Source organism: Vulpes vulpes, chromosome 16 (assembly GCF_048418805.1).
Source record: "Vulpes vulpes isolate BD-2025 chromosome 16, VulVul3, whole genome shotgun sequence".
Taxonomy (NCBI): Eukaryota; Metazoa; Chordata; class Mammalia; order Carnivora; family Canidae; genus Vulpes; species Vulpes vulpes.
Genome location: NC_132795.1, coordinates 38296365 through 38321787, shown reverse-complemented (window position 1 = coordinate 38321787; position 25423 = coordinate 38296365). Strand labels below are relative to the sequence as shown.

The following is a 25423-nucleotide window of genomic DNA, read 5'->3' as shown; positions in this document are numbered from 1 at the left end:
CAAACTGATGCCAGAAGAAATAGAAAAAATAAATAATCCTATAACTAATAAAGAAATGACTGACTGCTGATGAGTTAAAAAGTTCTTCCCACAAAGTAAATATCTAGACTCAAATAATTCTACCAAACTTTCAAGGAAAGGAATATTCCAAAATGTCAAACTCTTCCACAAAATAGAAAAAGAAGCAATACTCTCCAACACATCCTATGAGGCTAGTGTAAGAGCTATGAACCCAAACAAGGACATATCAAGAAAACCACAGGCCTGTTTCACTCAGGAACTGAGAGGCAAAAAACCCTAAATATTGGCAAACTGAATCCAACTTTTTTTTTAATCTATTTTTTTTTAAGTAGGCTCCATGTGGGACTTGAACTCATGGCCCTGAGATTACAACCTGAGCTGAGATCAAGTCACATGCTTAACTGACTGAACCATCCAGGTGCCCCCAACTATTTTTATATACATAAAATACAATGATGAAGACAGGTGAGTTTTATTTTTATTTTTAAAGTAGGCTCCATGCCCACTTTAGTGGGGCATGAATATGGGGCTTGAACTTATAACTCAGACCAAGGCCTGAACTGAAATCAAGAATCGGATGCTCAACCGACTGAGCCACTCAGGCACCCCAAGAGAGGTTTAATTCTGGAATACAAAGATGGTTTATTAGGAAACCTATAAGCATTGTTCAGCACATCAACACATTAAAGAAAATAGTATTACTAGAAGCAAAAAAAAAAAAAAAAAAGATAACATTCAACCACCTATTAATGATTAAAATCCTCAAGTAGACAGGAAATTTTACTTAACTTGATGAAGAGTATATATAATTAATCAAAAACAATCATCATCCTTTAAGGGAGGAGGAGCTTAAAACCATTCCTTTAAATCCAGAACAAAAAAAGAATGCCAAAGTCACCACTTTTATTAACTTTGTAGTCAATATTCTGCCTAGGGCAAAAATACAAGAAAAGTAAATTAAAGCCTTAGAGTTCAGAAAGGGGGAGATAAAACTGTCTTGATTTGCAAGTACTTTTTACCAGAAAATGAATAGACATAATAAGAGACCAGCAAAGTGCTTGAAAACTGCATTTCTGTATAACAGAAAACATTTAGAACACAATTTTAGAAGAGATCTTATGAATATTAGTAATAAGAATTATATTATGAAATAAATCTAACAAAACAGAAAATATAAACCTTTACAGTAAGACATTTTATTTTATTTCAAAGATTTTATTTGAGAGAGACCATGGAAGCATGGGGGCAGGTAGAGCAAGAGGGAGAGAGAATCTAAAGCAGACTCCACGCTGAGTGTGGAGCCCAACTTGGGGCTCCATCTAACGACCCTGAGATCATGCCCTGAGCAGAAGTCAAGATTTGGGCACTTAACCAACCGACCCATCCAGCTGCCCCTACAGTAAGATCTTTTAAGAAGAACTAAGCAAATAGAGGATATTCGTATTCATGGGTAGGAAGAATTAATACTACATAGATGTTAACTCTCTTCTAGTTGATTTATAATGTCACACAGTTTCAATCAATATGCCAGTGGGTTTCCCAGGGAAGGAAAAACTGATTCAAAAATGTATTTGGGGGATCCCTGGGTGGCGCAGCAGTTTGGCGCGTGCCTTTGGCCAAGGGCGCGATCCTGGAGACCCGGGATCGAATCCCACATCAGGCTCCCGGTGCATGGAGCCTGCTTCTCCCTCCGCCTGTGTCTCTGCCTCTCTCTCTCTCTCTCTCTGTGACTATCATAAATAAATAAAAAATTAAAAAAAAAAAACATTTAAAAAAAAAAAAAACAAAAACAAAAAACAAAAATGTATTTGGAGGGCAGCCCCAGTGGCTCAGCAGTTTAGCACCACCTTCGGCTCAGGGCGTGGTCCTGGAGACCCGGGATCAAGTCCCTCGTCTGGCTCCCTGCATGGAGCCTGCTTCTCCCTCTGCTTGTCTCTGCCTCTCTCTGTGTGTCTCTCATGAATAAATAAAATCTTTAAAAAAAATTTTTTTTTAATGTATTTGGAGGGACACCTGGGTGGCTCAGTCCATTCAGCATCCAACTCTTGCCCTCAGCTCAGGTCATGATCTCAGAGTCCGGGGATCCAGCCCAGCATCGGGTGCCATGCTCAGCAGGGAATCTGCTTGAGGAATCTCTCTTTCTCCCTCTGCTCTTTCCCTTGTGTGCACAGTCATTCTCTCTCTCTCTCTCTCTCTCTCAAATAAATACATAAATAAATCTCTGAAATGTATTTGGAACAGAAAAGACCAAGATCATTCTGAAAAAATAAGGAAGGAGGATTTGGCCCATTAGATAAAAAAACTTATTATAAAGCTATAGTAATTAAGAGAATGTAATACTGGTACAAGAACACATAAATTAACCAATGAAACACAATAATATCCATAGATAAACTCATGCACATATGAAACTGTGATCAAGACAGAAGGAGATGATAGATCGATCACTTTTTAGAAGAAGGGACTGGGAAGCACATGGCTGGCTCAGTCAGTAGAGCATGCAACTCTTGATCTCTCAGAGCCATGAGATCAAGCCCCACACTAGCCCTAGAGCTTACTTTAAAAAATAAATCTAAAAAAAATAAAATAAATAAAAAATAAAAAATAAAATAAGGAACTATTTAGCAAATAAAGCTAAAAAAATTGGTCATCCACCATATGAAAAGAACTAAAAATATATCCTAGTTCAAGGTATGAAAAATAAACGTCAGATGAATTAAAACCCTATGCATCAAAAGGAAACTTTTTAAAACATTTACAGAAGGATATAGACAGATAACCTTCTGACGTCAGAGTAGGGAAAGACTGCTTAAATACCAAACATAAGTTAATAATTGATACATCTAAAAAAGGTAAACAACCTGTTTATCAAAAGGTATATCTTTTATAATTGTGTAAGTACAAGATACTAACAAGGAACGAACAGATAAATGGGCAAAAATGTAAGTATTTTAGTGACCAAAACACACTGCCAGTAAACATGTGAAAAGATGCACTATCTTCTTAGCAATCAAAGACATACAAATTAAAACAAAATACAGTTTCACCCCAATAGAGTTACCCTCAAAAAAAAAAATCCAGGGGTAGCCCAGGTGGCTCAGTGGTTTGGTGCCACCTTCAGCCTGGGACCTGATCCTGGAGACCCGGGATGGAGTCCTGCATCTGGCTCCTTGCATTGAGCCTGCTTCTTCCTCTGCCTGTGTCTGCCTCTTTCTCTCTCTCTGTGTCTCGAATGAATGAATGAATGAATGAATAAATAAATAAATAATTAGGGAAAAAAATTCAAAAACCACCCTGTCTTTATGCTAACTGCCAGTTATCCACCAAAATCTTCCTCTCCTTTTGCTGTGGTCATAGAGTTGTAGCAGGAACCTGAACTGTTTAGGTAGACAATGTTTGTCAGACTCCCTTGCAGCAGATGTGGCTGTGTGGTTAAATTCTCACCAGTAAATGAATGAAAATTGTCTGGCATATGTCTGGCCTGGGTTTTAAAACACTGAGGCAGGTGCTCCTCAAGACTCATTTTCCTTCCCACAAGCTAAAACGTGGATATACTTAAGACCCAGTTTCACTCAGGCAGACAAGTTCAGTTCCCCAGATGATGGCAGAAAAACCAGAGGAGGAAAACCCAAATAATTTAGTGAGGTAAAACAATTCTGGTGGCAAAACAATTCTGCACACCTTCAGAATGTTATATGAGAGGAAAAAGGAAAGAAAGGATGGGAAAAGGGGAAAAAAGGGAAGGAAACAGAAAAGGAGAAATCTCTATTTTTACATTATTATTTTCTAGGGTTCTCTTTAGTATAATAGTTTAGCATTACCTTAAATACATTAGTCCATAGTGCTTCAGGACACAGAACTCCAATCCACTGCTGGCAAGAGTATAAATACCCAGCATTTTCAGAAAAGTCTGATATGACCTAGTAAAGTTGAACACATTCATTCCCTATGACACAGCAAGTATACTTCAAAAAACATGTACACTACGGGACACCTATAGCATCTTATACTATTATTATTATTGATAACAAAAAAACTATAAATAACCCAAATGTCATACTGAATGAATAGACTATTTTCATGCACTGGAATAAATATACCAATGAAAAGAAATTAACTACACCTACATACATCCATGTACATTCATCTTTTTTTTTTTCCAAGTAGGCTCCACACCCAGCCTGGAACCCAGCACAGGGCTTGAACTCATGACCATGAAATCAAGACCTGAGCCAAGATCAAGAGTCTGATGCCTAACTGACGGAGCCACCCTGATACCCCTCATGTGGATTAATCTTAATATCATAATATTGAGTGAAAAATGGAAGTCATAAGAGCACTTACTTTTAAAATTTTTTATCAGGAAAAATTTTCAGCATACACGAAAGAAGAATAACATAATGAACCCCATGTACTCAACAATTATCAGTTCATGGCCAATTTTATTGTATTCCTACCTACTTCATCTTCCCCCAGATTATTTTGAAGTAAATCCTAGACACTCTAATTTCACCCATAAATATCTGAACATGTATATTCAAGGGACACAGATTTTTATATGTGCCAAAAAACTATTATTTCAATTTTAAAAAATTAATATCAATTTCTCAATATCATGAAAAAAATCTGGCACACAAACAGCTCTGTATTTTTTTTTACATAATCTCTACACCCAACATGGGGGCTCAAACTCCTGATCTCAAAATCAAGTCATATGCTCTACTGACTGATCCAGCCAGGCACCCCTAAAGAGTTTTGTGGTTTTGTTTTGTTTTTTTTTTTTTTTTTCATTTTTTTAAATTTACTTATGATAGTCACAGAGAGAGAGAGAGAGGCAGAGACATAGGCAGAGGGAGAAGCAGGCTCCATGCACCGGGAGCCCAACGTGGGATTTGATCCCGGGTCTCCAGGATCGTGCCCTGGGCGAAAGGCAGGTGCCAAACCACTGCGCCACCCAGGGATCCCAGCTTTGTGGTTTTGATGTATGAATACAATGTACATCAAAACTACAAAGGAAACTATCAAATGTTCATAAAACTTTAAAACAAAAGGATGACTTTAACAATTCAGAATTGCTGGGGTGGGGGATCCTGGGTGGCTCAGCCGTTTGGCATCTGCCTTTGGCCCAGGGTGTATCCTGGAGTCTCAGGGTTGTGTCCTACGTCGGGCTCCCTGCATGGAGCCTGCTTTTCCCTCTGCCTGTGTCTCTGCCTCTCTCTCTCTCTCTCCCCCTCCGTGTCTCATTAATAAATAAATAAAATCTTAAAAAAAAAAAAAAGAATTGCTCAGGTGGCAGAGGCTATGTGATGAAAGATTTGTCACGAAAAGAGCAACATGACGTCTAATTTTGTAATTCTTAGCCCTGGTGGCTAGTAGTCGAGATATTATTTGTATTATTTTTTTAATGGAAATCATTCTCTTTATCATTTGTATGTGTATTATACCAAAAAAGAGAAGTTGCTGTCCATAACACACACACACACACACACACAAACACTAGCTAAACTCAAAGCAAAGGAAAACCCAAGTCTATCACCAAGTTGTAAGCAAATAAGAAGTTTGAAATTGTCCTGTGATTAGCAGAGGTTCAATCCAAGACCAAATTTTGCTTGGATTTTCTTTACCCCTGCCCCATCCCCATCCTCAAAGAGAGGGGAGCTCAAAGTGAGATTCCTGCATTAAACCAGGAAACCTACCAAGGTTTCCTTCTGGTCCAAAGACACAGAAATACAACATGTACCAAGAAGTGAGAATAACCAGCAATTCCTCCCACCATGCATCACAGCCTGCTATGGGCAGGTAAGGCCCAGTCTCCTCTGTGAAGCCGCCACAACAGTGACCAACACACCATGGTCACTCATTAACTGTGATTACTTTTCGTTATTATTTCAACACCCTTTTATAGTCTTTTCCCCCCCAATTATTATAAAATATTTCTCCATACCAAAACGGTCTTCAAAAACTACTGGTAATAACTGCGTGACATTCCACAGATACACGTTAGATAACCACCCCCGGTGGAATTTAGTTGACCATTACCCACTGTAACCACTCCCCACTGTTGAGACTGGCTTTAATTTTATGGCATTCTGAAGAAGGCACGCACCATTTGAATTCTATTTAATTTTGTTGGAAATACTTTACTGGCCACCCCACAAAATTTTGAATGATCACCATATTCTTACACTGTAAAGGAATGACAATCCAAATGAGCACTCTACTCATTCAATAAACGTTATTAATAAGGCTCTGCACTGAAAGGTTTGAAAGATATATGAACAATAAATTTTATTATCAAAGTACTTATGGGATGCCTGTGTGGCTCAGTCTTGGTTTCAGCTGGGGTTGTGATCTCGGGGTAATGGGACTGAGCCCTGTGTGGGGTTCCACAGGACAGATGTGGAGCCTGCTTAGAATTCTCTCTCTCTCTCTCTCCCTCTTCTCCTCTCCTTGCTCGAGCTCTCTCTCTCAAATAAATAATCTTTTTTTAAAATACTGTTATATGTCAATTATACTCAATAAAGCTGGGGGGAAAAATCAAAGTATTGTCTCATGAAGCAGAACCAAATTCACAGTTTTAAGTGAATTCTTCATTTCCACACTGACTTTAAAATATATGTATTTTTCTCAAGATCATGAAATTAAATCAGGGACTGATTCTTAAATCTGATATCTGAAAAACCCTTTTTACCACAGGTAAATAAAATCCACTGAACTGGACTAGTTTTTGTTTTCCATACCAACATCACCAAACCAAGGTAAAGAAAATTCAAAGCAAAGATTGTAAGCAGACACATGGCGGCCAAGGCCCAGGAAATAGGCTTTTAGGCTCTGTTGCGTGTATTTGGATAAAAAATAATAACCATATAAAATCCACTTATAAGGAGCTGGCAATCTCCCTGGTTTGCCTATCACATTTCCCTTTTAATTTCCATCATGAAACTTGCTCCACTCCATCCCCAAAGTACATGGGACTCTATCGGGATGATTAAAGATTCACCCACTTTGGGATCTAGTCAGATAGCAGACTGGTGATTAAGTATTTGAATTTCAAAAAGCTTATCTAAGTCAGAATGTAGTAAGAAGCAGTTGATACGGAAAGAAAACTAAAATTAAACAGATAACAAGAACTGATTTTTACTATTTATTACATGCCAGGCCTGTGATAAAGCTTTCCACAAAGCACCTCACTGAAGCCTTACAAAGACAAGAAAGAACTAGTATTATCCTCATCTTACAGATGAAGAAATTGACTCTCAGAGACCACACACGTGATCAGTGGCAAGGCTGGATGGCTACACCAAAATCTCTACTCTTAACCATATGTTCTATTTCCTCCCATCCAGAAATGTCAACAGGAGTGCACATATACATGCTGCCAAAGACTAGAAAATAACTCAGAGGGAGCCTCAGTCTGGTTGAGCATCTGCCTTCGGTTCAGGTCATGATCCCGGGGTCCTGAGATCGAGCCCTGCATCAGGCTCCCTGCTCAGTGGGGACCCTGCTTCTCCTTCCCGCTGTGCTCTCTCTCACTCTCCTCCTCTCTCGTTTTCAAATAAATAAGTAAAATCTTTAAAAAGAAAGAAAGAAACAAACAAACAAAAAAACTTGGGACCAACAGATAAATATACTTTTAAATAACTAAAAAACATCTTCAAATAACTGTCCCTAATCCCACCTTCTACCTTCAAAAAATTAAACAAAAAATAGAGTGATGAAACATATAGCTTATTGCCTTTTCTTTACCTCAGCTCTTAACTGTTTAAATTGAAGAGAAAATGGGTAGCATGAATGAAATAAGAAGTCTGGTCAGGACATCTGGGTGGCTCAGCAGTTAAAGTGCCCGCCTTCGGCTCAGGGCATGAACCTGGAGACCCAGGATTGAGTCCCACATTGGGCTCCCTGCAGGGAGCCTGCTTCTCCCTCTGCCTGTGTCTCTGCCTCTCTCTCTCTCTCTCTCTCTCTCTCCGTTCTCTCATGAATAAATAAATAAAATATTTTAAACAACAACAAAAAAGAAGTCTGGCCAAGCTATAAGTCAAGACTCTCAAATGAGAATCAGAGGTGAAAATCTGTGGCTCCTAAATTGGTCAACACTTTACAAGAGTAAGCAAACCCATACAGACTGTTAAAGCTGAGATTTATCATCCTGTAGTACATGCCAACCTTCACTATATTTCAGAGGGATGCATTTTGCTCAAAAATGTCTCCCAAACTATTCCTTAATACATTTTGAGGTTCATGAAACTAATCAGGGTTTCTGGGCAAAATCAGAGGGTTTATTGCATTAGCTGCAATTACTCTGACCAAAATTCCAAGCAAGTTATATTTGCACATATTCACCATTTTTTTTTCTTGATCCTAAGGCAAGGATGTGAAGCTGTTGCCTGCACATTGTGGTTTCCTGAAATGATCTTGGTGAAAAAAAAAAAAAAAAAACAACAACAACAACAACAACAACTTAGTTACAGTTAATCAATTTAACTCCTCCTGTTAACAGACCAGAGGCACTGCTGTTCTCTTCGAGGTTCAATTACAGTTACTTCAATGAATGTAAAGTCTGAACAGTGAGGACCCCTGGGTGGCTCAGCCGGTTGAGCATCTGCCTTCAGCTCAGGTCATGATCCCAGGGTCCTGGGATGGAGCCCCACCTGGAGTTCCCTTCCCTGCTCAGCAGGGAGTCTGCTTGTTTCCCTCTCCTTCTACCTGCTTGTGTGAGTGTGTAAATAAATAAAATCTTTTTTAAAAAAAAAAGTCTCAACAGTGTTCTATCTCCTGCTCTACTTGTGAGGAATCTAAAAGCAAATCATTGTTCCTGAAAACAAATGACCTGGGTTCTAGCCCCAGGTATGTTACAGTTAATTGTGTAACTCTGTCATTATGCTGGCCTGGGTTGGGTAAATGAATGGGTTGGACAGGAAATGTTCCAAGTCCCTCCCAGCTATAAAGTTTTAATTCATAATTTAAGTTGTTGCTGTTTTCTATTACAGGTTGGATGAAAGACCATCAGATATGGATACAGGTTCCATATTAGTGACAGCAGCACTTTTTCCTATTGAAATCCACTGCATGACATGGGCTTGTATCAAATGGAATTGGCATTTCCTCACGTTCCATCTGCTACCAAAACGTACTATTTGTAGTTCAGGCAGCAGAGTGGTTGAAGAACAACAGATTTTCTTGGCACTTCCTGTACATATGGCATGTAGATGAGTATGAGATTATCCCTGGGAAAATATTGCAAATAATAGCTGTCAATTCTTAGCAACGAACAACATGCATTATTAAAAACAAACACAACCTCTCGGTCCATAAATTCCACCTCACAAAATGTGTCTTTTGATTCTTTCAGTTCCCATATGGGAACCAGTATTTTTTATATGTGTGCCACAATACTTTTGCTGCAGAATTTTAAAAATTGCATAAAATACTAAAATCCAGATAATCTCCAAACCTTCTGCTAGCCAGTTGTTACGATTTATTCTACTGCTAAGCTTTTTTTTTTCCCCCCCAGAGATGCTAACAAGTAACATAGTCAACTGGTTTGTGTTTCATACACTTCTTCAGATGAGCTTGCTTTTTAAGGGCCCCTGCAGACAGATTAACTTCACTGGATTCTAAATCTTTCGGAAGTTGACTAAGTGCATGAAAGTCTTTCTTCTCCTAGCTGACACACTCCTTTTAAATTACTAAGTGAGGTCCTTTTGTCCCTGATTTAAACCTATCTCTTCTTTGACAATTTGTATAATTTGTAATTCTATTCCCTCTTACAATTGTGTGTGCTATACTTTCCTGAACATGGTTTTATTATTTTTCTGTATCCCCCACTGCATTACATTTTAATTTTCTGAGAACTCAAATGATCATAGTGTTTGTGAATTCATTATTTAAAAAAGTGAAAGCAAAGATGATTTGCCCCAACACCAGGCAGCTGAAAGAAAATGCAAAAAGCCTGAAAATTTTACTGAGTGGTTAATGTGAACTGACACATCTTTAATCAGACTCAAAGATCCTTAGAACTGAGGGAATCCAAACTCCTCATCTTATAGGTAAGAAAACCAAAAGCCAGAGAGAAGCTAAGTGACTTACTCCACATGATGTACCCAACTAAATGCAATTATGGTCTTACATAGTCAACTATGATGGTTCTTTTCACAGTTGAGAATAGCTCCCTGAAGTCTGTTCCCAAAACATGTGCGGGCAGCCACAATGACAAAATCCCATACCTGGAGTCTTTCCTTTAGATGAAACCATTATCTGAGAAATTCTGAGATTCGTGCAACTGGTATTAGGGAAATGAGAGAGAAAAAGAATACTCCAGAGATTTAAGTTCTAAATCAGAAGGTTAAAAAAAATCAGACATAATCAAAAATGACTATTTGAGAGAGGGAGGAAGAGAGCATGAGCAGAGGGAGGGGAAGCAGGAGAGGGAGAAGCAGACTCCCCACCGAGCAAGGAGCCCTCCCCGGGGCTCCTCCCAGGACCCTGAGATCATGACCTGAACTGAAGGCAGATGCTTAACGGCCTGAGTCACCCAGGCGCCCCCCAAAATGACTCTTGAAGTCACCCATACCCTGAAGTAACCCAGAGACTCCAATATGTGTGGCTTTATTCATTGGGAACAGACCTATGTCTTATTTGTCCAGCACAGCCGGGTTGTCCTTCAGCAATTGAACAGGCCACCTTTCTTTTGTTTATCATCAGGTGAAATAGTTGCTGCAATTAAAAAGAGGTGGTTGTTCCAAAACCACATACCTTCAAACAGTGGACTAGCACTGTGCCAGGGTAAGGCGCTCACCCTTACAAGGGGACTCAGGACATAGGGCTGTTAGAAAACCAGAGTCCTGCATTTCCACAACCTTACTAAGGAACCTACTCTCACTGCACGGGACAGCTTGGCCCCATGCACTAGGTCACTGTCATTATTTCTTTTTTTTCTACTCGTTTCTTAATTTTGCTTATAAGTACAGACAAACCGGTGCCATTAAAGGTGCGTATGATCCGACTCAACTGTACTATCCTATTCCCGTAACCACATGTGGATATAATGATCTGGGTTAGAAACAGGATGTGTGCAAATAAAGTCTGGACACAGGTCCTGATGAGAAGGGCAGGGCAGGTGTAGAAAAGAGTCCTGAAGCAGTCTGAAGACTGTCGGTATGAGGAAGGTTGAAGAGAATGGAGATCACTTTCTCTGGGGCAGAATTTGTCCATAATTTTCCTTGGATTGGATTTGATAGATGCATCCTAAACACTGTAACGTGTCCAATTTTATTGATTTTTTTTTTTAACATAGAGGGCCTTTATCTCAAGCATATCAGTAATCATGTAACAATAGAATGCACACGCTGGTAGAAATTAATCCTGAGACTATTTTTCATATAAGGACTGGATCATGAACAAATGACTTTGGAGCAGAAATAACTAAGCCAATACTTGAATATGCATTCTGCGGATCAGTGCTCCAGGCGGCCAGAAAGCCCCACTGCCATCCCTCGAAGATCTACCACAAAGGGCCAGGGGGAAAACCGGCACGAGGAGTGGCGACCCGGAGTTCTGCCTTAGAATGAAAGGTTTTAGGCTGTGTTGCACTCAGCAAGAAAGATTCCGCTTATTAAAAAGTTTACCTGTCACTAAGGACTTAATTGCTTCTCTGCTAATAGAACTTCCAGGCCAGTGTAACCAGCTCCTCTACGAATAAATTACATTAATTACAAGCAGTTAAAAATTATTTCCTGAACACTGTTTAGCCTAAATCCAATAGGTCGGTGGCCGGGATGAGATGGTCCAAATTCACCCTCGGGTGATGGAGGGTCACCCCTCCAGGTCCTGTCACAGGACTCCAGGCATTTTTCACAACTTGGCCACACAAAAGAACACCCAGGCTGCTCCTGCCTTTCCCAAGGCAAGTAAGGGAATTCCTCTCTCAGCAGCTCTTTTGTAAGGCTGGATCTGAAACAACACAGGTGTCTACATAGCAATTGCTAAGAACTTTGCATTGAAGAGTCCAAATAACAGCAGCTATCTCAACACTCCACCCATTGTCTCCATAGGGAAAACCACCCAGGAGAGATCACAGAAGAGGAAAAAAAGAAAGAAAGAAAGAAAGAAAGAAAGAAAGAAAGAAAGAAAGAAAGAAAGAAAGAAAGAGAGAAAGAGAGAAAGAAAGAAAGAAAAGAAAAAAACCAACAACAACCCACAAACACAACAGAGATATACGTTCATTAAACACTTGGACAGCCACACAAAATACCTGTAATAAAGAAAGAGGGTATATATATATATATTTTTTTTCCAAACCACAAGGCACACTAAGTAAAAAGGCTTAATCAACCTTAATGAGTTTGCTTCCTTAGTTGACAATGTCAATGGACTGAAAGGAGTACTTAAAATATTCAAAGCGCTTCACAGGCGAGAAGCTTCCTGCAAATGATAAAGCAATATCCCCGCGTGAGGGTAAAGATGGCCCAGAATCCTGCCCATTATAGAGGAGGAGTCGGATTCCACTAGTCCCTGCTCGGTTCCAGTGCCAGGCTTCCAGGGAGCTGTTTTCTTTCTTTCTTTTTCTTTTTCCTTTCTTTTTTTATTATTATTTTTTTTATTTTAGGGAGCTGTTTTCTAAAAGGCAGGGCTCACCCCACTAAATTCAGAGTGAGCGGTGTCAGTGTCCAAAAATCCTGTGCACTCCGTGAAGCTCTAGACCACTTGGGTGTCCAGACTTCGGAAAGAAAAAAAAAAAAAAGAGACTCCCCAAACAACAACAACAAAACAAAAAACAAATTAACGTTGTGACAAAGATAGTTAAAAGGCACACGGAGGGGAGGAGGGGGACACCTGGGCGGGGACGCAGCTGCGCCCGGGGAGGGAGGCTAAGTTAGGGGCGCGGGGGCGCGGGGGCGCGGGGGCGCGGGGGCCCGGCCCGGGCGGCAGCTGCGGGTCTGGGCTCGGGGGCACCGGCCGGCGGCGGGGACGGGCTCCGGGGGCTCGAGCCCGGGGGCGGGGGCGGGGACCGGGACGGGGACCGCGACGGGCTCCCGCCGCCCTCGCCTCGCCGCCTCCTCCGAGCGGCCCCCAAGTTGGAGGCGCAACTCCGCGAGCACAGGGACAAGGAGGCGCACAAAAGGAGCGGGGCGGCCGCTCCCATCCTTACCTTTGACTTGACTTTCGTACTCGGCGATGATCTCTTTGTCCTTCTTGAATCTGCTGGGAGCGGACATCATCCAGCTGTGCGGGCTCCGTCCGGCTGCGCGCAGACCCGGCCCTCGGAGGCGCAGCTGGGGGCGCACACGCCGGGAACCCGGGGGCAGCACCCGCGGGAGGCGGAGGAGGAGGAGGAGGGGGGAGGGGAGGGGGAGGGGGAGGGGGAGGCGGCGGAAACCAGAAGGAGCCGCGGACTAGACTAGCCCGGGCGCCGGCACCATGCTCTCCGCCCGAGCGGCCGTCGGGGGCGCGGCGGGGCCGGGTCGGGGTCGGGGCCGGGGCCGGGGCCGGGGCCGGGGCCGGGGCGGGGCGGGGCGGGGCGGGCAGGCCGGGCGCACGGGGCGGGGCGGGCAGGCCGGGCGCACGGGGCGGGCCGCCGCCTCTAGGGCCGCCGGGCGGACGCGGGCTCCGCGCCCGAGCTCCGCACCATTGTTGGGGACCCGCGCCCGGCGCTCGGGGCGGGGCGGGGCGGGCGCCGCGACCTCCTTCTGCTGCAGCCGCCGGCGGCGCGGGGCGCTCGGGGTCCCGGGCCGGGAGGGGACCCAGCGGCGTCCCGGGCGCGGCGGCGGCGGCAGCGGCAGCAGCGGCGCAGGTCCCGACAGCCGGCGCCGCGAGGGGCCTCGGTCCGCCCGCCCGGCCCCGGGGCGCCCGCGCTCCCCTCCGCGTCCCGCTCGGCGCTGCTGCCCCCAGGAGGCCGCCGCGGCCCTGCGCACCCGCACCCGCACCCGCACGCGCGCCGCCTTCAGCCGCGCCCCCGCCCCGCGCCCCGCCGCCCGCGCGCACGCGGCCCGCCCCCCGCCCCGCCCCGCCCCGCCCCGGGGGGAGCCGCCGGGGCCCACGGGGTCGCGCTTCCCGACCCGCCTGCTCCAGACCCACCGGAGGGATCGCGGGCCGGAGCTCCCCCCGCCGGGAAGGGCCGGGCCCCCAGGTGTTGCACCCCAGCAGGAGAACGCGGGGCCCACGGGGCGTGAGCGGCTCGGCTGCTCCGAGGCCGGGAGGGCAACGTGGAGAGGACTGCGCGGCTCGGCCACAGGGGGCTCCCCGCCCGGGAAGCCGCCGGGGAAGCCGCCCGGGGCCGGGGCGCGGGGCCGGGGCGCGGGGAGGGCGCGGGGCTGGGGCGCGGCCCCCCGCCCGCGGACCGCCTGCCCCCCCCCCCCCCCCCCCCCCCCCCCCCCCCCCCCCGGCGTCTGTCTGCTCTCCGGTCACTTTTCCACCGTGTGGCCTCGTTTATCAAAGCAGTTGCTGAGGGGTGTGTCCGGCCCCCGAGATGCTTTCCCTGGGGATCTGACCCGGGTAGGGACCTGGAGACTTTGACCCCGCGCCCCTGTATCCGGCGGTAACCCTGGGCCTGACCGTGGGCCCAGACCCCAGGCTAAGAGCTGGGGATTCCCACGTCAGGTGCTTGGGCCCTGCCTTAAGGCATCTCAGGCTTGACTGAAGAGAGAATAAAGCTCAATAATGCCGTAAGGCAAGAGAAATACTCGTGGCTTTGGAAGTCCTGAAAGGAAAAAAGTGGGCCGCAAGAGGTTTGGGGAGACGTGGTACTTAAACTGGGCTGGAAGGATGAATAGTAAGCTGTTTGCCCCCTCACAGAGGGAAGGGGTTCGGTTCCAGGGGGGAAAAAGAGAACGACACACTTTGGGGCAATCGAAGTATAGTTTACAAGATGTTCTCCACTAACACACCCGACCTCTCATAGGAGGTGAACAACATTTTGAAGATTTCCATACATATTTATGTTTCAGCTGATAATGTGTGCACATTGTTTAAATTGCACGGTTTTTAAGTTTTAATTAAAAGATTTTTTTTTTTTTTTTAACAGGGCACCTGGCTGGCTCACTCCGTGGATCGTGCAACTCTTGATCTTGGGGGGTGTAGGTTCAACCCTAGGTTGGGTGTAGAGATTACTTAAAAAAAAAAAATCTTTAAAAAAATTATTTTTTTTTCCATCTTGCCAAACAAGAGGTTAACTATGGAACTCCTGACTGTCCTAATTTCATGTGGAACTGTCTTATGTAAGAGCATTGGGTAAAGAGCCAGAATATCTAAAGCAGAGAGGCTGGGAAGGAGGGTCAGGGCCAACTGGGAGAGGGCTCCTGTGCTGAGCTCTTGGGCCCCGTCCTGCAGACAACAGGGAACCTTTAAGTAAAGAAGTGTCATGATCACATATATGTTTTATAAAGATAACTTGGCAGGGTGGAAGGACAGGTTGGGCATGGGGAGACAGAGAGAGACCACAGACAGATAAGCAGCTTTCTCTGGTGATGGTTGCAGTCAAACATAAATGTGATTCACATCATCCATTCATGGTGCCACTGAGATTTATTTTATATTTGCACTTGGGAAGCACAACTTAGCAGTGGAAAGTACAGCCCCTGGAAACAAATTGTTGGCTGAAGCTAGACCTGAACCACGGTGGTAGGCACACACCCCAAAGACAGAGCCTCCAGAAGTAAATTCTAGCTCTGCAGTTTCCTGAGTGAGCTGATAAAAAGTACAGCACCTCTCCAGGCCTCGGTTCCCTCATCTGTAAAATGGGTTAATGCCTAGCTCCTGGGGATGTGATAAGCACTTACCGAGATAGTCCCTTACCGTGCTGATAGCAACATCAGCCATTGTACATACCCAGAGGATGTTAGTAATCTTTGTGATTATTATCTCAGTTTTAATCTTCTTTGAAAGAAAGCTATTTAAAAAATCAGAAGCTGCGTGGGGTGCCTGGCTGGCTCAGTCAGAAGAACCTCTAACTCTTGATCTCAGAGTGGTGAGTTCAAGCCCCATGTTGGGTGCACAGATTACATAAATGAAACTTAAAAAAGATTTAAAAAGATAAAAATCAGAGACTGTATCTCAAATATCTTTGACTTCAACATGTCCGATAAACCACCAATAAATGTTTCAATGTCTTAATATTAGTAAATCACCATCTTACCGTTGTTGGAAATTGGGTCCCACCCACTAAACAAAGCATTTTGTGTCCATTCTTACAAGAGCCCTACAAAGGTGAATACCATTGCCCTCATTTTACAGTTGAGAAACTAGAAAGCCCAGTAAATGTGTAAAGACCTGTCTGGGCCAGCATTCCAGCTCCTATCAGCTTGCTTCCATAGTGGGTTTTCTCAATTTTCTACTCTGCTTCCTGTGCATTATGGTTCTTTAAGCAGCTTCACATATGGTGAAGTGTGTTGACTGATTCATGATTTTGCCTCCGTGGATCTCTTCCCCCCCCCCCCCAATAGACCTCTTCTTATCCAGCCATGCAGTGTGACTGAACAGTCAATTGTTCTTTTCATAGTTTTCTCTTTTTCAGGTTCTCCTTATTCTTTCCATATTTAGGAGCCCACTTGGTTTCACAAAGCTGGATATGAAGATGCCTGTGACTTAAAATCCAGAAGCTGGGGTGAGCCAAGTTTGGGAGACAGGCCACTGTGATTCTAATATCATGACTTTGCTCCACCTTGTGGTAGCTGTTTTCTTAGCTGTATAACAGGGATGGTCCGCTCAAGCTCACCCCTCCCCTGCCACACTCCTACTTGATGGGGCACATGATGAGAAATTTAGAGCACCCCATGGAGTAGGATCCCTACTACGTATTAATCCACCCTATTATCCAGTGTTTGCCTTTCAGAACCACTCCAGATTTCCAGAAGTACTAGTCAACATACCATGTGGCCATATATCATGGGTGTATTTAAGAATATACACAGGGGTCCTTGCAGCCACAAAATAAACCGCACACCTTACTACAGTACCACTTTGGCCCAATTCTAAATAACTGAAATCAATTTTAAAAGTTAAATACAAACACATTAAGGAGTCAATGCCAAAGTCACACAACTCTTTTCGATACAGTTTCAGTATCTAAAAGTAGTTTCATGTCGGGGCAGCTGGGTGGCTCAGTTGGTTGGGCGTCTGCCTTTAGCTTGGGTCATGATCCCAGTGTCCTGGGAACAAGCCCCACATGGGACTCCCTGCTCAGCGGGGAGCCTGCTTCTTCCTCTCTTCCCGACTCGTGCAATCTTTCACTGTCTCTGTCTCTCTCAAATAAATAAATAAAATCTTAAAAAAAAAATAGTTTCATGTCTAAAGTAGGCCATTCTGATACTCCCCTTCCTGTAACGGATACCTTCTCCTCTGTCAGTTGGGATGGCAAAGTAGGGGAAGCCCTACCAATATCCTCGGTTTTATTATTGGATCTAGGCAGAACCTCACAACAGCAACTGTTGTGCATGCATAACTTATGTTGTCTTGACTCTGTGACCCCGTGGCTTCTCAAATTGCTTGCAGTAGTGCTTTCAGTGAATTACATTGTGGTATCATGTCCCGGGGCAGTGTTTTATAAAGTATGATCTAACCAGCGATCACCTTCATCAGAATCACCTTGGGAGTCTATTTAGAATTCAAACATTCTGCACTTAAAGCCACATTTCTCAACTTTAATATGCATATAAATCACCTGAGAATCTTGTTAAACTAAGGTCCCGATGCCTTCAGGAGTGAGGCTTGAGATCATGCATTTCTAATAGGCTCCTCAACCAGGCTGATAATGTGGTCATAAAGACCACACTTTGAGGAACAAAGACTCAGAGGGTCCACATTTTGGATGAGGGGCAAGTCCTCAGGTGATTCTCATGCATGAGAATCTTTGCCCAAGGGCGAGGGATACTAAAAGAATGTCCTTAGCAAAAGAAACAGTCAACAAAACTAAAAGACAACCTGCAGAATGGGAGAAGATATTTTCAAATGACGTATTAGATTAAGGGCTAGTTTCCAAGATCTATAAAGAACTTATTAAACTCAACAGCAAAGAAACAAACAATCCAATCATGAAATGGGCAAAAGACATGAAGAGAAATCTCACAGAGGAAGACATAGACATGGCCAACACGCACATAGAGAAAATGCTCCGTGTCACTTGCCATCAGGGAAATACAAATCAAAACCACAATGAGATCCCACCTCACACCAGTGAGAATGGGGAAAATTAACAAGGCAGGAAACCACAAATGTTGGAGAGGATGTGGAGAAAGGGGAACCCTCCTGCACTGTTGGTGGGAACATGAACTGGTGCAGCCACTCTGGAAAACTGTGTGGAGGTTCCTCAAAGAGTTAAAAATAGACCTGCCCTACGACCCAGCAATTGCACTGCTGGGGATTTACCCCAAAGATACAGATGCAGTGACACGCTGGGACACCTGCACCCCGATGTTTCTAGCAGCAATGTCCACAATAGCCAAACTGTGGAAGGAGCCTCGGTGTCCATCGACAGATGAGTGGATAAAGAAGATGTGGTCTATGTATACAATGGAATATTCCTCAGCCATTAGAAATGACAAATGCCCACCATTTGCTTCGACGTGGATGGAACTAGAGGGGATTATGCTGGGTGAAATAAGTAAATCGGAGAAGGACAAACATTATATGGTCTCATTCATTTGGGGAATATAAAAAAATAGTGAAAGGGAATAAAGGGGAAAGGAGAAAAAATGAGTGGGAAATATCAGAAAGAGAGACAGACCATGAGAGACTCCTCACTCTGGGAAACGAACAAGGGGTGGTGGATGGGGAGGTGGACAGGGTGACTGGGTGACGGGCACTGAGGGGGGCAATTGATGGGATGAGCACTGGGTGTTATGCTTTATATGCTGGCAAATTGAACTCCAATTTTAAAAAATGTAAAAAATAAATAAAATAAAAATTAAAAAATAAATAAAAATAGAAGAATGTCCTTACAAAACTCTAGCTACATTTGCTTGAGTAGTGTTGACGACATGGTCGAGAATTTTTTTCAATTTAGTGGATCTCCAAGAAACTAGACTGTTTTCTCCTCCGAGATAATAAACCTTTTAACTTTTCCATCCGTAAGATGGGGATAATAATGATCTTCATAGGTTGTGGTAGGCAGTAAATATAAAGTGTGTATAAAGCAGCACCAACCCAGACACAGAAGTCATAAATAAATTTTGGCTGTTCTGGTCATCATCATCACGATTCTTTGGTACCAAAAGCTAACTTCCAAGTTTATAGCAAGAGCATTGCAGTTATGGAGGACCTTTCAGTGTGTTTACGTGTGTGTACGTACCTTGTTTAAACCTCCTGCTTAATTGAGAATTTCTTTGGTTTTGATAGGATTGTCTTGTTAGTTTACTGTGTGTCTCCATTTCGTATACGGCACCTCAAATCCTTTATAGAATGATCTCCATAGTCTCTTCAATTCTAATCAACAAATATGTATTGGGTATCTGTTAAGTTGCACAACATGACGCTGCTAATATCTGACCATTTTTGACATAAAATATGTCAGTTATATGATGCAATGTATTACTATGAGCCCTGTGCTCTGCAATTGGCATAAATAAAATTCAACATTAAAAACCCACTTCCAAATATCCAAGTGAAAGCTCAACTGAACCCTGCCCAAATCTAGGGAAATCTCATTCATTCATAGGTTGGATGAGTCCAGTACAGTCTGCCAGGTAGTCAATCAAGAAATATTAATCATTGTTTTAAAGGAAACTTGGCCCACAAACTTAACAGCAGCTTGTGGAAATGGACCGTATAAATAGCCATTTTTCCCTTTTCTGGCAACACAGTAGTAAAGACAAGCTGTCAAAAGATCCTGCCAATTTCATTCTGATGCACTTTCCCTGAGAGGGAAGAGAGTAGAATGTAACAATGAAGGTGAGTTTGGATGAGGCCCTGGAAGGGTCAATGCAAGATACTACAAAGAGACAGCAGGAGAGGAAGGATAGAAGAGAAAGAGATGAAGAAACTAAAGGTCACAGGGAGAGAAAAAGCAAAAGAGAGCAATAAAAGGCACGATTCTTCTAAAATGTTCAGTTGCATAATTTAGCTCCTCTCCGCCAAAAACACTCATCTCTGATTTTCAAGAAAACTCTTTAGAGCTAAAATAAATGAGGGCTTTTAAATACCTTTAATTTTTTCTGAATAAAACGGCTTTATAAAGATTTTAACCATCTGCTCAAAATCACCTGTTTCCATTTTGCATAGATCATTATTAAAATAGAATTTGCTTTGTGTAATCTCATATTTATAACTACCCAACACCCACACGTAACAGTCTTCTCATTGGAGTGACTATCGTCTGCTTTGAAATTCCACTACAACTTCCCATGTGGCTGCTGCACAATATAAGTGGAATATGAATATTCAATGAGCCCATCCTGATGAAAGTATTAAATCCCATCACTTATACAAAAAAAAAAAAAAATGGTATTATCACTCAGAGGAAAACAGCCAAAGTTAGACAAGAAATGGCAGCTGCAATTCAGTTATCAGAATCAGAGATGGATTAGTATGTAGAGCAAACCCTAACAAAAAGATTTATTATACCAAGAAGTGTATGTGGCTCTAATGCTTGTATTTTAGGAAATGAATAACATTCTTGCCATTATACTTTGGCAGCAGACATTTTAAGACTGCCTAATTTTGTTACCTCTTTTACAGAGAAACCAGTCTACATAAATACTCTTCAGGAGTGAACCAGACAAGCCAAAGGTTGGTAAATAGAATCTTATTTAAACATGATGGACGGGCGCCTGGGTGGCCCAGTCTGTTAAGTGTTTGCTTTCAGCTAAGGTCATGATTCTAGCAAAGGGCTACATGCTCAGCAGGAAGCCTGTTTCTCCCTCTCCCTCGGATCTTCCCCCTGCTTGTGCTCTCTCCGTGCCTCTCCCTCTCTAATAAATAAATAAAATACTTTTTAAGATGATTTTTAAAAAAGAGTTTATTTATTTATTCATGAGAGACACAGAAAGAGAGGCAGAGACATAGGCAGACAGAGGAGCAGGCTCCCTGTGGGGAGCTCGCTGTGGGTTTTTTTTTAAAAAAAAACAACAACAATAATAATAATGGGTAGAGGATGTGCCTGGCTGGCTCAGTTGGTGGGGGACTTGATCCCAGGACCTCAGGATCACTACCTGAGCCAAAGGCAGATGCTCAACCACTGAGCCACCCAGGTGCCCCTAAAAAGATGATTTTGGAAAAAGGATTACCATCTGGGACTATGAGGCCCACAGGCAGTCAGGCATGGAGGGTTATATGCCATCTAGAGCTGAGGAGAAGAAGGTGGGGGTCCGGGACCTGAAAGGGAAAAAAAAAAAAAAAGACAATTCACAGTAAGATTAAAAAACAACAACAACAACACAGAGTATCCGCAGGAATTTAGCAGTGTCTACAACACCTAGTTCATTTTATACTGTAGTTATCTATGGTGATAACTCCCTTCCTGGAGCAGCTCTTCAATCTCAATTCTTTTAGGCAGTTAGGGGGAAGAACAAAGGTTCTTCCTGAGTCTTCTGTTTCTTAAAAGTAATCAACCTAAAATAATCCTTAAGCCAAAGAGACATATTTTGGGGTAACAAATTTTGCCTTCTACCCCCCTACTCATACCACCCTAGCACCTTGTGCTTCTTTGGCCATAGCATTTGCTATACTGTTTTCATTTGTTCATTTGTCTGATCCCACCTCTTTCCTGTGAGTCCCCAGAGCATACCTGAACACTGTTCCTGATGTAAAGTAGATGCTCAATAAATGTCTGTTGAAAAACTTGAATGACTGACGACGTCCTTTGACAAATTGCACAATTTGAAAATTGTATCGCCTTTCAGAGGGAACTCCTTATATTTGAGAATCTTGCCTAATTAATTTTGATTAGGTTCGAGGTTAAATTTTTTTTTTTTAATTTTTATTTATTTATAATAGTCACAGAGAGAGAGAGAGAGGCAGAGACGCAGGCGGAGGAAGAAGCAGGCTCCATGCACCGGGAGCCTGATGTGGGATTCGATCCTGAGTCTCCAGGATCGCGCCCCGTGCCAAAGGCAGGCGCCAAACCGCTGCGCCACCCAGGGATCCCCGAGGTTAAATTTTTGAGGTTAAATTATCAAAATAAGAATGATGAATGAAAGTAAAAGACAAAGAGCTCTGACACTTAGAATAAAAAGAAGATCACCTTTTCGGTGAGGTCTCAGAGAGTCAGATCTGTTCAGTTTGAAGCAGCTGAGGTGTATTTGAAGGAGCCCAAGGTTTACAGGAGAAATCTAGGCTTGGCTTCCAGCTCTCTTTACCTCTTTGCCTGTTGTTTTCCTGCCTAGGAAATGGGGAAAGAACATGTGACTTCATAGCTGTTGGGAGAGAGAGAATGCATTTGAAATGGCGTCATACACTTCAGAACTCTGTACATAGTGTGAAGGGTCAGGGCAGCCTGACGACAGGGACCCCAGTCTGTCCAGGCAGTGGGAGCGTCTCCTGTGAAGGTACGGGATGGGGCATCAGGCCCTTCGGCTGTCCACCTGAGCTCGGCATACACTCACCAAATGTAAACTGGAACTGCTGGTTTCCTGAAAGTTCCAGTCAAGTTGCACAAACCCAGGGCAGGCTATCTAAAGGCTATCTAGCTGGAAATGGGGTTTCCAGATCCATCTGTTTACCTATTATGGGCACAGCCTTAAGCTGTGGAGTAGTGCCAGAGATCACAGTGGGGTACAAGGAGGCAGAGCAAGTAACTGCCCAAGTAGTATGATTGGAGGGCCCCCTGAGAAGCTCTTTGGCCAAAAAGCCTCCTTTATTGGCCTTTCCTTGGTTCTTGGGATTCCTACATTACTCAATCTCTTTGACAGGGCCTGACATCCAGTTTGGAATAAGAAAACCATGACTACTGTCTGTTTGTTATTCTTAACTAAGTCTCCACAAGGATCTGTGGGGGTTTTTCCCCCCAGAACAACAGCAATCATAATAATGGGTGGAGGGTGTGCCTGGCTGGCTTAGTCTGTGGAACGCTTGGCTCTTGATCTCACAAAGCGATCAATGGGGGTCTCTCAAACCCCACATTTAGTGTAGAGGTTACTTAAGAATATCTTTAAATAACAACAACAACAACAAGGAACACTCATTTAGATGTGCATGGGTGCAGCTCCAAGCACTGTAGTGCATTAGCTAATTTAATCCTCATCACAGCCCTGTGAGTTTGGTGCTGTCATTATCATCCCTGTTTTATAGTGAGAATATTAAGACATAGAGGATGACGATTCTTTCTCAAGGATGTATAGCCAGAAAGTAGCAAAGCTGGAATCAGAACCAAGGCAGTCCAGCTCCAGAGTCTAATACTTAACCACCATGCTGTTGACCATGTATTTGTGGCAGTGGAATAGCATATGCAATACTTTGCCGATTCCCTACTAACAATTGTTCCCCATCCCCCCCCTTTTTATTTGAGAACTTGTCTTGGGGCAGCCAGCTGGCTCAGTCAGAAGACCATGCAACTCTTGATCTTGAGGTCGTGAGTTTGAATTCAAGGTTGGGTATAAAGATTACTTAAATAAGCTTTAAAATAAAAAAAAAAAACAGATATTTTTAATGCCACTATTATAGAATATGGGGAAATAACCCCTGTCTCAGTGCTCCCTGTGAGATGAGGGAATCGTTATAGATACCACCATTCAGCCCACAGTCTCTGAAGAAAGCAGAGAAGAGGCCAGGACATCTCCTAGCCCCTTCCCACATCAAAAACACTTTGGCTTCTTTACAGTGATCTCCTGCTTGTGCATATAGTGGCTCAGGGGCAGATGAGGAGAGCCCCTCTCTCCTCTGTCCCCAGAGACCATGGGAGCAGAACCAGTTCTGAACCCTAGACCATATGGATCCCTGCCAGCAGAGAGCAGGAGAGCAGGTTATACCCAGGGTTCTTGGTGCTCTTATTTCAAGAAATAAAGAGACGGTGAAACCTTCTGGCTAGTATCTGCCTTTTTGTGTCCCTTAACTCCTATCTAATTATAATTTTTAAAAAATCAAAATAAAGTCTGGATCTGTGTGGGAAAGCACACCTAAATCTGGCAGATTCTGAAATACTTGGTCCTTGTCTTAGGGTTCTCCAGAGACACAGGAGTAATAGGGCATAAACACAGACAAAGATTGGGGCATCGGGGGGGCTCAGTCAGTGGTTAAGCAGCTGCCTTTGGCTCGGGTGATGATCCCAGAGTCCTGGGATGGAGTCCCACATTGGGCTCCCTGCTCAGAGGGAAGCCTGCTTCTCCCTCTCCCGCCATCCCTCCCACCACTCATGCTGGCTCTCTCGAATAAATAAATAAAAACTTTTTTTCAAAAAAAAGAAAAAGATCCATTATGAGGGAAAGCCGCATGCAGTTATGGCGGCTACAAGTCCTACAACTTGCTATCTGCAAGGTGGGGACCCAGGACAGCCAAGGGGAAGTTCCGGTTCAAACCCAAAGGCCTGAGAACCAGGACCACTGATGTCTGAGGACAGGAGAAGATGGATGTCCCAGTTCAAGCAAGAGAACAAACTTACCCTTCCAGGCCAGGCCAGATCTGGGGTGCGGCCCTTGGCCTGTGAGAGAAGCTGTGGATAGACTCGGTGGGTGCTGGGTGGTGACAGCAGGACCAGAGCCCTGTGGAAAGACATGCTCTCAGTACCAGGGCAGGCTGCTGCCAGCTTCTCTACCCCCCCTTTTTTAAATGATTTTATTTATTCATGAGAGACCCAGAGAGAGAGACAGAGACAGAGACACAGGCAGAGAGAGAAGCAGCCTCCATGCAGGGAGCCCGATGTGGGACTCCATCCCAGGTCTCCGGGATCACGCCCTGGGCTGAAGGCGGCGCTAAACCACTGAGCCACCAGGGCTGCCTGCCAGCTTCTCTTCCTGCAAGGACTTACCAGGGCCTGCCTAGAAGTCATCTGTCTAATATTAATCAAATTAAATGAGATAATGAACATGAAACTCTTTGTAGAGTTGTCATTGTTATCATCAACACTAAATTCGTCTTCGAATATACAGAATCAGAACAACATAAAGGGGAGGTTCAGGGATAAGTATAAATACAATTGGAAATTAGATTTAGACAGACTTAAAATTGTGTTCTTTCACTCTCACAAATGATTTTTTTTGAATGTGGCCTTAGCGGGATATCTGGCTGGCTCAGTCAGTAGAGACCATGACTCTTGATCTCAGGTTGTGGGTTCAAACCCCATGTTGGGTATAAAGATTACTTAACAAGAAAACCTTTTAAAAATAAATTAATTAAGTAAAATGCGGGCTTAGAATGACAGTGCACACTTAAGAAACTTGTATTACAGATGGGGAAGTATTGTCTTGTACCTGAGGATTTGATGACTTTATCTTAACTATTGAAGGGGAGGGAAAAAAATCTCCTTTCCACCCCTTTTTGA

At 43.7% G+C, this 25423-nt stretch overlaps 1 protein-coding gene across 2 annotated transcripts in view; it reads right to left on the bottom strand.

Moving 5' to 3' along the window:
- Positions 1 to 13481, bottom strand: part of SRGAP1 (SLIT-ROBO Rho GTPase activating protein 1) — a 266692-nt gene extending 253211 nt beyond the window's left edge. For both annotated transcript variants that reach the window (XM_026001787.2, XM_026001788.2), the window contains exon 1: positions 13172 to 13481. In XM_026001787.2, coding sequence (XP_025857572.1) covers positions 13172 to 13241 — 70 coding nt within the window. In that variant the 5' untranslated portion in view covers positions 13242 to 13481. The remainder of the gene's footprint in view (positions 1 to 13171) is intronic.
- Between the last annotated feature and the right edge of the window lie 11942 nt (positions 13482 to 25423).